The sequence below is a fragment of the Hibiscus syriacus genome, unplaced genomic scaffold (genome assembly GCF_006381635.1).
Source record: "Hibiscus syriacus cultivar Baekdansim isolate YM2019G1 unplaced genomic scaffold, ASM638163v2 tig00116959_pilon, whole genome shotgun sequence".
Taxonomy (NCBI): domain Eukaryota; kingdom Viridiplantae; phylum Streptophyta; class Magnoliopsida; order Malvales; family Malvaceae; genus Hibiscus; species Hibiscus syriacus.
In genome coordinates, this window is record NW_024063485.1 from 369,893 (window position 1) to 380,812 (window position 10,920).

The window sequence follows — 10,920 nt, forward strand, 5'->3', positions numbered from 1 at the left end:
TGGTACCAAAATGACAGTTCAAGGGTGCTAATCCTTCCTTGGTTGTAACCGACTCCCGAATCCGACATATTTCTGGTAAAGCGTATATAAGGTAAGATGGTAAATTAAGGTATCCAATCAACCTTTTTTTTAAAAAAATGATCGGTGGCGGCTCTAACGTATTTTATTTAAGTCAAAGCCCAATTCCGGGCCCACCCGAAAGACGGTTGTGACAGACACATGTCATGTTCTATTTGGATAGTTAAATTTATTTAATTGACTTAAAATAGTGATTAAATTAATAGAATGTCTAAATATTAAGGACCAAATATATAATTATGCCAATTTTATTAACGGACACTTCACCACCTTCGTTAAAAATTAACGGTCGGTGGCTTGATTGAAACTTTTAAATAGTTTAGTGGTATGATTGATTCAATTGAAACTTCGGTAGTCAAATTGATTTTTGACTATAGTTTAGTGGTCTCCCGTGTAGTTTACCCTAAAAAGTATCAAACAACTACTCTGAGTTAATTTGATCCCTATTTTGACCCGCATTTTTCCTTTTTCTCACCATTCACTTCAATTTATTTGTTTCCCTCCATAAATTTATGAGGTAATAACAAATAATAAAAATTCATGTATTTACGTATATTTCATTTAGCTTTTTTATAGATTTAAATATTATAAATTTAATAAATTTCAATTTGAATATTTTAACTATTATCCATACTGATTTTGAATGAAACGAATATAAATATATCCCTAGATGTCTATTACCTGAATCTACTTAATGGATTTGAATTTTGATATTCAATAATTATTATTAGGTTTTATTTTAATTTTTTTATTAGGTTTTTTCTTTTAGTTTTTATAATATTAGATTTTTTTTCTTTTTTCATACTAGTTTTATTATTTATAGTTTTATTACTCGTCAAGAGAAATAATTTATTATTTTTTAATAACCTGAGATGATTATGAGGTATTAACTGATCATAATCCTTTTTATCAACTAATAACTTGCACACATAACACCATTATAAATGTAACTACTTGAACTCGAAATATCTCATTTAATTCTAAAGAATTCCAACAAATAATTTTCTTTTGACAGGAACAATAATAAAGTTGGATGATTAAACTTATTTAATAAATATATATTTAACTTAATAAATCTATGTGACATGCTGACAATTATGGTCAATAAATTCCTAATCCAATTCCAAAACAGTCTTGATCATCAACTTTGTTTCCATTTTTGTTTGTTTCTTCAGCAATTATATTGTGCTCATCAAAAGCTAAACATAACTATGAACTCCCCCACTCTTCACTAATCCACGATCTTTGTCCACCATTAACTACAAATACTCCATTAAACTAATCTTAGTTTCTTTCTTTGAATCTTTTCCCATAAAAAGTTTCATATTTTTAATATATATTGTTGTCCAATCTCCCTTACAAACTTTGTCATTTCCTCCTTGAAACTAAAACAACCCAATGGCAAAACAGCTGCAACAGGCAGCACCTTCCTTTTCTTCCTCATCTTCTTGTTTTGTTGTTCTCCTCTTTCTCTGTACTGTAAACTGTAATTCTTTAGCTTCTGCTCAAATGTATAAGTCCACATTATTCTTCTCCTTCTGATAATCTTTAGATCAATATCTTATATACCCTTTATCACTAAGGTACATTGAACAGTCCCCTTTTCCCTCCCTGAATCTGCAGATTTCCTTTTCTTCTTCTCTCTTTCTTGTTCATTGGGTGTTTTTCTTTTTTCATTTCTTCATTGAAAGCTGCATTTTTCCCTTTTCCAAGTTCTTTGCTTTCTTGATGGTGAAATGTATTTGTTATTGTTTTAATTTCTTTTCTTGGGTGTTTTGAAGCTGAGAGGGAAGACTACTTGTAATGTACACTGTCTCATACTTTGTTACTGAGTTCTGCTTCGCTCAGACACTTTCTTTTCAAATTTTCTCTTCTATTCAACTGCTTTTGATGTTTTGCCTAATTTGGCTCTAAATAGGAAGCTTACAACAGTCAATTAAGCTTAATACAAGTGAAAAATGGCTTCTTTCCTAGCTATCAAGTCTGGAATTGGACTAAATAATTTAGCTTGATGGTTTAGAAAACAAAGCTCTTTACACAAGATTCTGGCATGAAATTGATGCATTTGATGCCTTTTAACATTGTCGTTTGAAGATGTTTTGAACCATTGTTTAGATCAGCCTTCTTTAATCCTGTATGCAAAGGGCACTCAAGCTTTTCTGTGTATCATGTGTTCCATTTTGATTTCCATTTTTGTTCAATCATGAATTGTTGTACTGTGAAGTTCGATTCTTTCGATGTTGTCTTTTTTGTATAATTCACAGAGAAATTGCTGTATATTTCTTTGCATCTATAGTTTTTGGTGAAGGATTCATGAATATCAAATGCCCTGACTTGTTTTCATTGGTGCAATACAGTAAAGGAATCAAGTACATCTTCTTCTTCTTTTTTCAACATGGAGCAATATGAAGTATTAGAACAAATTGGGAAGGGAGCTTTCGGTTCAGCTCTTTTAGTGAGGCATAAGCATGAAAAGAAAAAGTAAGATTACTATGGCCGAGTCCGCCCTCTATTTATAGTCAACTCTTATCACATATGGAATATATGAGAAGATGAACAACTTGACATGGTCATTTGCTTCATCTTTTGACAATTGACTTCTCCTTTCTCTTATATTTGGGAATGTTACAGGTATGTGTTGAAAAAGATTCGTCTTGCTCGCCAGACCGATAGGTCACGGAGGTCTGCTTATCAGGAGGTTAGTATGATTTAATCATAAGTCTCTCCTATTCCTTTTGTACTTTGTTGAGGCAAACATAAGCGAGAAATGAACAGAAAAGATGGATTCCAATCGCTTCTATTCGATTAACGTGTTAGCATCTTCGGACATGGAAACGTTGAAGTTTGGCTGGACCGAACTTGAATTAGAGTTGTGTCCAAAGTAGCTGCCCTATGCCTCGTTTCATTGGCATGCCCCATGCCTTGTTTCATTGGCATGAACCTAGTTTTGTTCGATCTGTAGACTGACCTTTCAATTTGTTCATGTAGATGGAGCTCATTTCTAAAATCCGGAATCCATTTATTGTGGAGTACAAAAATTCCTGGGTGGAAAAGGTATCATGTCACGACATAAAAATCGAACCTTACCGAAGAGCCTAACAAGTGTTCGCATATGTCTTTTATACCAGGGTTGCTATGTATGCATTATTATAGGTTATTGTGAAGGTGGAGACATGTAAGTTTCATTTTTCTGCTGATGCCAAGATTACTGAGATAGTGCATTTATTTTTGTAACTCAAAGAACATCGCAAGAACTTCGCAAAACATAATTAGATTTTCGGTATAAAACAGGGCTGAAGCCATAAAGAAAGCAAATGGCATGCTTTTCTCTGAAGAGGTTTGTTTGTTCCTATGCTGTTAACTTCAGTTCTTTTTTGTTACTCTGTTCCTGTTCCCTCGTGTTCATCTTTATTCGTCGAAGGATCGTAACTCCTAAATTTTTGCTTCCGTGCATGTTCAGAAACTGTGCAAGTGGCTTGTTCAGCTCCTGATGGCACTTGACTATTTGCACTTGAATCACATTCTTCATCGTGATGTCAAGGTTCGTGGCAGACCTTTTAGCCTCTTGGAGGTGTAGATCTCTTCGAAAATTGTCGATGCAGCTTTAATTAATGATATGATATTTCATTTTTCCAGTGTTCAAACATCTTCTTGACAAAAGATCATGACATACGCCTTGGTGAGTGATTATCGTTTTTTTTCCCTTCTTTTTGCACATAATTCCTTCGATGGAGTATACAATTTCTTCCAACACAAATGTGATCAACACCCCGATGCAGGTGATTTTGGACTTGCTAAAATTCTGACTTCAGATGATCTTGCTTCCTCTGTAAGTAAAATATGAATTATGTAACCTTCGAGAATTAAATGCATCACTCGGTTTTATCGATCGTAACTAGTTTTTCTTTTTTGAAGGTTGTTGGAACTCCGAGCTATATGTGTCCCGAGCTTCTGGCCGATATACCGTATGGTTCTAAATCAGACATCTGGTCATTAGGTAAACATGCTTCAGCCGATGCTTGTGCTTGTCAGTTGGTCTGACAAAACGTATCGAGTTTTTATCTTTCTGTGTTTACATGACTAGAAAATATGTTTTCCAGGGTGCTGTATATTTGAAATGACCGCTCTCAAGCCTGCTTTTAAAGCATTCGTGAGTTCTTGAACCCTCTCTTCTGTAATTATTTGCAGCTTGTTGCATATACACCCTTTTGTTAGTCTGGTTAGGACTTCGGATTCCAACAGCATATGGATTTGATCACTGTGTATAGTCTTTACAAAATATTCCGTTTATAAATGGTCACGGACCGTATCATCCCCGAACTTTTACGGGGCTGCCTAATCGGACATTCTGTTTCGTAGGCAAGTATGTTGGTCACATTGTTTCGAGCTGTTGTTTGTTGAAAAGCCTACGTACAAACTCAGAATCACTGCATTTATTCGGTCTTCATGAATTCACATTAACTGCATCATGCCTGTTCACTGTTATGGTTTCACCAGGACATCTAGGCCAGCTGAGATAAACTGCATGGGGCATCTTGTATTATTTCTTGTAGTATTTCGATGTCATATTTGATCGTTACTCATTTCCGGTTTCTTGTTTTATGTCCGTTTTCGATTAATCTTTAAATCTCTTGAGCAGGATATGCAAGCACTGATAAACAAGATCAATAAATCTATAGTTTCTCCACTTCCGACAAAATATTCCGGTGCCTTGTAAGCCTCGTTTTCCTTCTAAAACACTCGTTTTTTTTCCATGCGAGCTTCATTTTCGAATATGTCGGAGTTTCAGATGACTAATTACATCGGTCTAATTGTCGTGTCAATTTTCTTTTCAGCCGTGGCCTTGTTAAAAGCATGCTGCGCAAAAATCCTGAACTCAGGCCAAGTGTATGTACAACTCTCCCCTGAAGTTGAACTGTAATTTGATATTTAAATGATTTCGGAATGTGTTCATGATCTTTCCTCTCATCCGATCTGTTTATCGATTTTGACAGGCCGAGGAACTGCTCAGGCATCCGCACCTGCAGTCTTATGTTGTTAAAGTTCATCATAAAATTAATAATCCTAGAAAGAATACTTTACTCGTGCTTTGGCCTGAAACCAATATGAAGAAAACTAGATTTTCGGATCCCGTAGATACTCGGTTCTCTGTTTACAGTAAGAGGCGCCGATCCTTCGGTAACGATAGGACTTTAAATCCGAGCATATCCGGAGCCGAACAAGATTCTGTTTGTTCTACCAAAGGAATACATCACGAGGCACATGATTTTCTGAATATAAGGTTAGAAGATTTGTGTATTGATAGCAGCCAAGAAGGAACAGTTATTTGCAAGCCTATTACTTCGAAACTTTTAAGTGCAACCAAGAATCCAAAACGTTCTCCGGCAAAAGCTTCTGCAACTCCCAAGAGAAAGACAGAGCTTTCGAGAAACCGTGACTCGGTAAGTTCTACTGTGCAAGACATTGATAGAGATTGTTAGTTGTAATGTTTTCTTTGTTCCAAAATCTGGGTTTTTACTGTTAGTTGCATTGTATGTACAGATTCATGTTTCGCGCACTCCGGTTAACAAACCTCTCCCCTCAACTCGAAGAGCTTCTTTGCCGCTGCCAACAAGAACTTCGGTTCGAGAATCTCCTTGTAGATCTAATGCCGGCATTCTTCACTGCATACAATCACCAGATGTTTCTGTCAATGCTCCTCGAATTGATAAGATAGCTGAATTCCCGTTAGCCTCATATGAAGATGCATTCTTCCCCATGAACAAAACTTCACCACCACAATTTGTCGACCATTTGATCATGAAAAACAAATGTACGGTTCAAATATGCGATCAGTTGTCTAGAAAGCCCGGTTTCGCTGATGCATGGCAAGGAATTCAATGCAAGATGTTTCATGTGGATGGAGACGATGCAAGTGTTTCCTCTGATCAAAACGCAACTGCTGGGGCATCTAGCCGTACCTCATCAGACACACGGAGACGAAGGTTTGACCCCGCATCGTTCCAGCAACGTGCTGAGGCATTGGAAGGGTTGCTCGAATTTAGCGCGAGGTTGTTGCAGCAAGAGAGGTATGATGAGCTTGGTGTGTTACTAAAGCCATTTGGACCCGGAAAGGTCTCCCCTAGGGAAACTGCCATCTGGTTGACTAAGAGCTTTAAGGAGAACACCGCCAAGCCAGAGGACTAATTCCAATGAACTGCTGCTGTTTGTATCATATCCGCAGCTGTAACATGTACCAATCTTTCAGAGTTCAACTTATCCGGATTTAGGTCAAGATTCTAGTCGATAGAACCTTAGTAGAAAGGCATTTTGGTTTTCAAACAAATGCTACTTGTTAGCTCTAGGCTCTAGTTGATCTTCCTGCACCTGCACAGTTCCCCCTTGTGCATCAAGTTTCATAATTTCCCTCAAAATGGATAATGAGGTGTAAGTAGATATCGAATGAACTAATCGTCTACTTTTGCTTGTTTGTTTATATTCCTCTATCCAGACCGGTACAGCATGTTAATTTAAAACTAATAATAAGGGAAATGGTAATCTTGATGGCTCAACTCACCTAAGAAGATTATAAATAATGGTTCGAAAAAGAATGTGCTAGTTGGCACAGGGAGTAAAGTTTGTCAAATGTATAAAAACATGTACCTTACATGTACCCAAAAAGAGAACCAGTGTACCAGAATAAACCTTGTTTTCTCGTTCCTGATTAGCACGGAGGGTTGATCCTAATCTCGTAAACCATATGAGCAGCGACAAGTTAATCTGTTGAGTGTCTTGTGGAATGCAACCTGCAAATGCAGCAAAAAGAAAAGTAAGATGACGTTTTGCGTTAAGGTATAATTGTGGAGATAAATTCTCAATCCTATGATTCAGAACTGGATAACAAAATAAACAGTTAAAGGAAAGTGCATACAGAAGTCGACGTCTTGAGAAGCTCTCAAATGGCCATTGTGGCATAACAAGAAGCAGGAAGTGTGAAGGCTAATTTGAGAGCTTTCTGAGGTTCCTGAGAATTCGAGTCAGGTGCAGAATGAACTTCCAGAGGCTCAGCCTCCACCACAACATTGTCACTTGAAAACTTTTTGTCATCAATGAAGCTCTCTACTTGGTCTGAATGATCAAATGGCTCTTCACCTTCAGTTCCATTTGTCAGATGCTCTTCTTTGACCAGGTTCACAGGTTCAGTTTTCACAATTTTGTCTAAATCAGTCTCCGACAATGCTATATTTCCGTCTGTATATAACAGCAATTCCCTGAAACAACATAAACGAAGTTGGTCGACAATTTGCCTAGTCACCTAGAAGAACAACACTTTTAAAAAAGATGTTCAGAAAAGCAGACCATACCATTGAAAGTCTATCAGCTTCTGAAAAACACGCCTGTAGCTTCCGGTCATGCTAGTTATTGAAAATTCCCTGCAACGAAAATTTAAAAAAAATATGAAAATGGAGATGGCAATGGGATTCTCCGGGAAATATAGAGATGGTTTCAATCATGAATATGTACTTGGTACTATGGACGCTCTCTGTCAAGCTGATGCCATCCTGAAGAATAAAACATTGGTAACCTCGTTCATTGGATAAATAATTCTAGAACTGCCAAGGAAACATGATAGCATTGTCAGGAAAGAAACAAATAGCAGTTCATTACAGAAACGATATGAGCAATGTAAAAGCTTCATCGACTCTTTTGATATTCCCTTACCCAGGCATAGGAAGGACGACATCCTCAATAGTATAAGTTCCAGCACTGATATCTGCTGCAGTTATGACCTAAGAGAAAGGTTGATGCTAAGTGAATATACAACTATATTCTAAGACTTCATTTTTCTTGAAGTTTCCATATTCGACACACGTCCAAAGCATATCCGATATGGTGGTATGAGGATATGAGTATATGATTATCCAAAGGCCCTCCAAATACATGGGAAAACTTCAAAACATTGAGCATGCCCGTCGTGTCCACATACCCGAATCCGACACATCCCAATCCGAGTAACATGGGAATGCAGCAGATCATTAGCTAATGGCACCATAATCTGAACATCTTTCACATTTACTCTAGCCACCAAATCGAAATTAGGAAAGAAATTATCATCTAGGGTATTGAATAAAATAAACTTGTTTGAAGTCTTGCCACCAAATCAAAATTAGGAAAGAAAGATTTCCTTTAGAACCTGAGTTTACAATTAAAAAAATTTAGAACACTCTAAATGCAAAAAGTGATAACTGACCTTAACACGATTATTTTTCTCTAGTGGAAGATCGTTTCCAGATATTTCATCTAATTGACTACAATCATCTGCATCTTCAATGCTGTCATCTTCATTTTCATACAGTACAACTTTCGTTTTTTCCGCATCATCTCCTTTGATATATACCAACTCTCCCAATACAACTTCATTGCTTCCTGCATATGGTGGGTTAACAGAATAATGTTAGATCAGTTAAGTAGAAACATTTTAAAAGAGATACAACAAACAGCAAACCCAATAATGGCTTTCTTCTTTCGTACCATATTTTTGCACTCTCACGCTTGCTGCATGGTTCCACAGATAGCTTTGGTAACTATGTACATACCTGATCAATAGAAAAGAGATAATCTAAGATTCAATATCTCAATAATTATCTTAATATAATTCCCAACATCAATCAATATGTTGGAGTAATCCATGTTCGAGGTAATGCATAATTGATTTAAACCAGAAATACGAGGCAGTGTGAGATGAATGCACAAGCAAGGTAAAGGATTAAGCCTGAATCTACTTATATGGTTATTACAGCAAAATAGACCAATGACAAAAACTTAGAGCACACCATGGTCATTACTCGTCTATGAGGCTAACTGTTTTAGAATTAAGAAAAATCATATTCCCCACTTGCCAATACATCAAACACTTACATCATTCTCAAAGTCCTAGGTATAGCTTTCAGGGCTTGCAAGTAATTCCCAGGACATTTCTTCAAACACTGCAGACCTTCAAGTAGTGTAGCATATTAAAAACACTGCCAAAAAGGAATAAAATATCAAACTTAAAAAAAAAGGATATCCCCTTGTCTTGGATCAAGAATATTGCTTGCAGCAGCTTTCCACTCTCCTCGCAGTAATGTGACACCAATGTGGTGAGTTGGAATAGAGCCACTTCCAAAACGCTGAAAAATTATAAAGGTTTTAAAAAGAAAATAAGAGAAAGAAGAAATCAGGAAAAGGGGAAGAGAGAAAAATTATAAAAATTATAAAGGTTTTAAAACGTCGGATTCACTTGCTCTCTTGTTGAATTCACATTTAATTTGACTCCTGGTTCTGCTGGAGTGGCTATCGGCTTGCAATATTCCATTCTGAATTTTCTTAAAATTTCTTCTGCATACTTCTTTTGTGATATAAACATTCCTTTTTGCATTTGCTTCACTTCAACTCCAAGGAAGTATGACATTTCTCCAATATTTGTCATTTCAAATTCTTTAGTCATAGCTTTCTTAAAATCATTGAACATACCTGGATTATTTCCTGTGAAAATCATGTCGTCCACATATAAGCACACGATCATGATATCACCATCTTCATTTTTCTTTGTGTATAAGGCATGCTCGTATAGACTCTTCATGAACCCGTTTCTCTGGAAATATTCATCAATTCTCGTGTTCCATGCTCTCGGGGCTTGCTTCAAACCATATAGAGCTTTCTTCAATCGATACACTTTATCTTCATGCCCCTTTTTAATATATCCAGGTGGTTGCTCAATATAAACTTCTTCTTCTAGGTAGCCATTTAGAAACACTGACTTCACATCCATCTGATAAATTTTCCATCATTTTTGTGTTGCGACTGCTGTGAGAAGTCTGATGGTCTCGATCCTTGCTACTGGAGCAAATACTTCATCATAATCTATTCCTTGTCTTTGCTTATAACCTTTGACAACTAGCCTCGCTTTGTGCTTCTCGACCTTTCCTTTTTTATTGGTCTTTGTCTTGTAAACCTATTTTACTCCAATTGGGTTATGGCCTTCCGATTGTCTTGTTAGCTCCCATGTATCATTTCTTTCTATTGATTCAATTTCTTCATCCATTGCATTCTTCCATTTGTCATCTTCAACCTCTTCTTCGTATGTTATTGGATCACTGTTCACAAGTAAGTAGAAAAGTGAAATATTATTTAGTTCATAATCGTTGTACCTTTCTGGCATTCTTCTCTCTCTTGTGGATCTTCGAAGTTCTGTGGGAGGTGCTTCAGGATCTTCTATTATATTGCTGGTATCGCTGCTGCTGCTTGAGGATGATGGTACATTTTGTTGAAGACCTTAATCATCAGCTTGTTCATCTTGATTGATAAGATCGTCATCTTTAAAAAATAGTCCTTCAACTTTCTTTTCCTATTTGCTCCATCTCCAATAGTCTGCTTCATCGAACTCGACATCTCTTGAAATAATTATTTTCTTGGTAAGAGGATTATATATATGTAAGCTTTGCTTCTTTCATCATAGCCAATGAAAATACATTTTTCTCCTCTGTCATCAAGCTTCTTTCTGGTCTGTTCAGGAACGTGGGCATATGCGATGTATCCAAAAATCTTGAGGTGTCCAACTCCTGGTTTCTGTCCACTCCATGCTTCATTTGGCGTCATATACTTCACGCTTTTTGTTGGACATCGGTTCAATAGGTAAACTGCACATCGAATTGCTTCAGCCCAGAAATTTCTCGGTAGTTGTTTGACTTTTATCATGCTTCTCGCCATGTCCAGGATTGTGCGGTTCTTCCTTTCTGCAACTCCATTTTGTTATGGCGTGTATATGGCTGTCAGCTGATGGATGATGCAATGCTCTTTGCAGAATTCTTCAAATAACTTTGA

General features: G+C 36.7%; 1 protein-coding gene and 1 pseudogene across 2 annotated transcripts; one reads left to right on the forward strand and one right to left on the reverse strand.

The window, feature by feature from the left end:
- The first annotated feature begins 1,464 nt into the window (after window positions 1-1,464).
- On the forward strand, window positions 1,465-6,472 carry LOC120189851 (serine/threonine-protein kinase Nek2-like). 2 transcript variants are annotated; one of them, XM_039193016.1, is made up of 15 exons: window positions 1,465-1,660; window positions 2,426-2,559; window positions 2,710-2,776; window positions 3,067-3,132; window positions 3,207-3,253; window positions 3,370-3,415; window positions 3,539-3,619; window positions 3,715-3,757; window positions 3,858-3,907; window positions 3,994-4,075; window positions 4,179-4,228; window positions 4,718-4,791; window positions 4,914-4,965; window positions 5,073-5,519; window positions 5,620-6,472. In XM_039193016.1, exons 2-15 carry the CDS (start codon window positions 2,474-2,476, stop codon window positions 6,262-6,264), a joined length of 1,836 nt encoding a protein of 611 aa, XP_039048947.1. In that variant the 5' UTR covers window positions 1,465-1,660; window positions 2,426-2,473; the 3' UTR covers window positions 6,265-6,472. The 2 variants fall into 2 exon arrangements, with proteins under 2 accessions (XP_039048947.1, XP_039048946.1); XM_039193015.1 differs by lacking the exon at window positions 1,465-1,660 and having other exon boundaries at window positions 2,357-2,559.
- A 173-nt stretch (window positions 6,473-6,645) lies between these two features.
- Window positions 6,646-9,868, reverse strand: LOC120189796 (annotated as a pseudogene).
- Between the last annotated feature and the right edge of the window lie 1,052 nt (window positions 9,869-10,920).

Coding starts and splice junctions, on each gene's coding strand:
- LOC120189851 (XM_039193016.1), top strand. CDS start 2,474: ATGGAGCAATATGAAGTATTAGAACAAATTGGGAAGGGAGCTTTCGGT. Junction 2,560..2,709: donor CATAAGCATGAAAAGAAAAA/GTAAGATTACTA, acceptor GGAATGTTACAG/GTATGTGTTGAAAAAGATTC. Junction 3,908..3,993: donor CAGATGATCTTGCTTCCTCT/GTAAGTAAAATA, acceptor TCTTTTTTGAAG/GTTGTTGGAACTCCGAGCTA.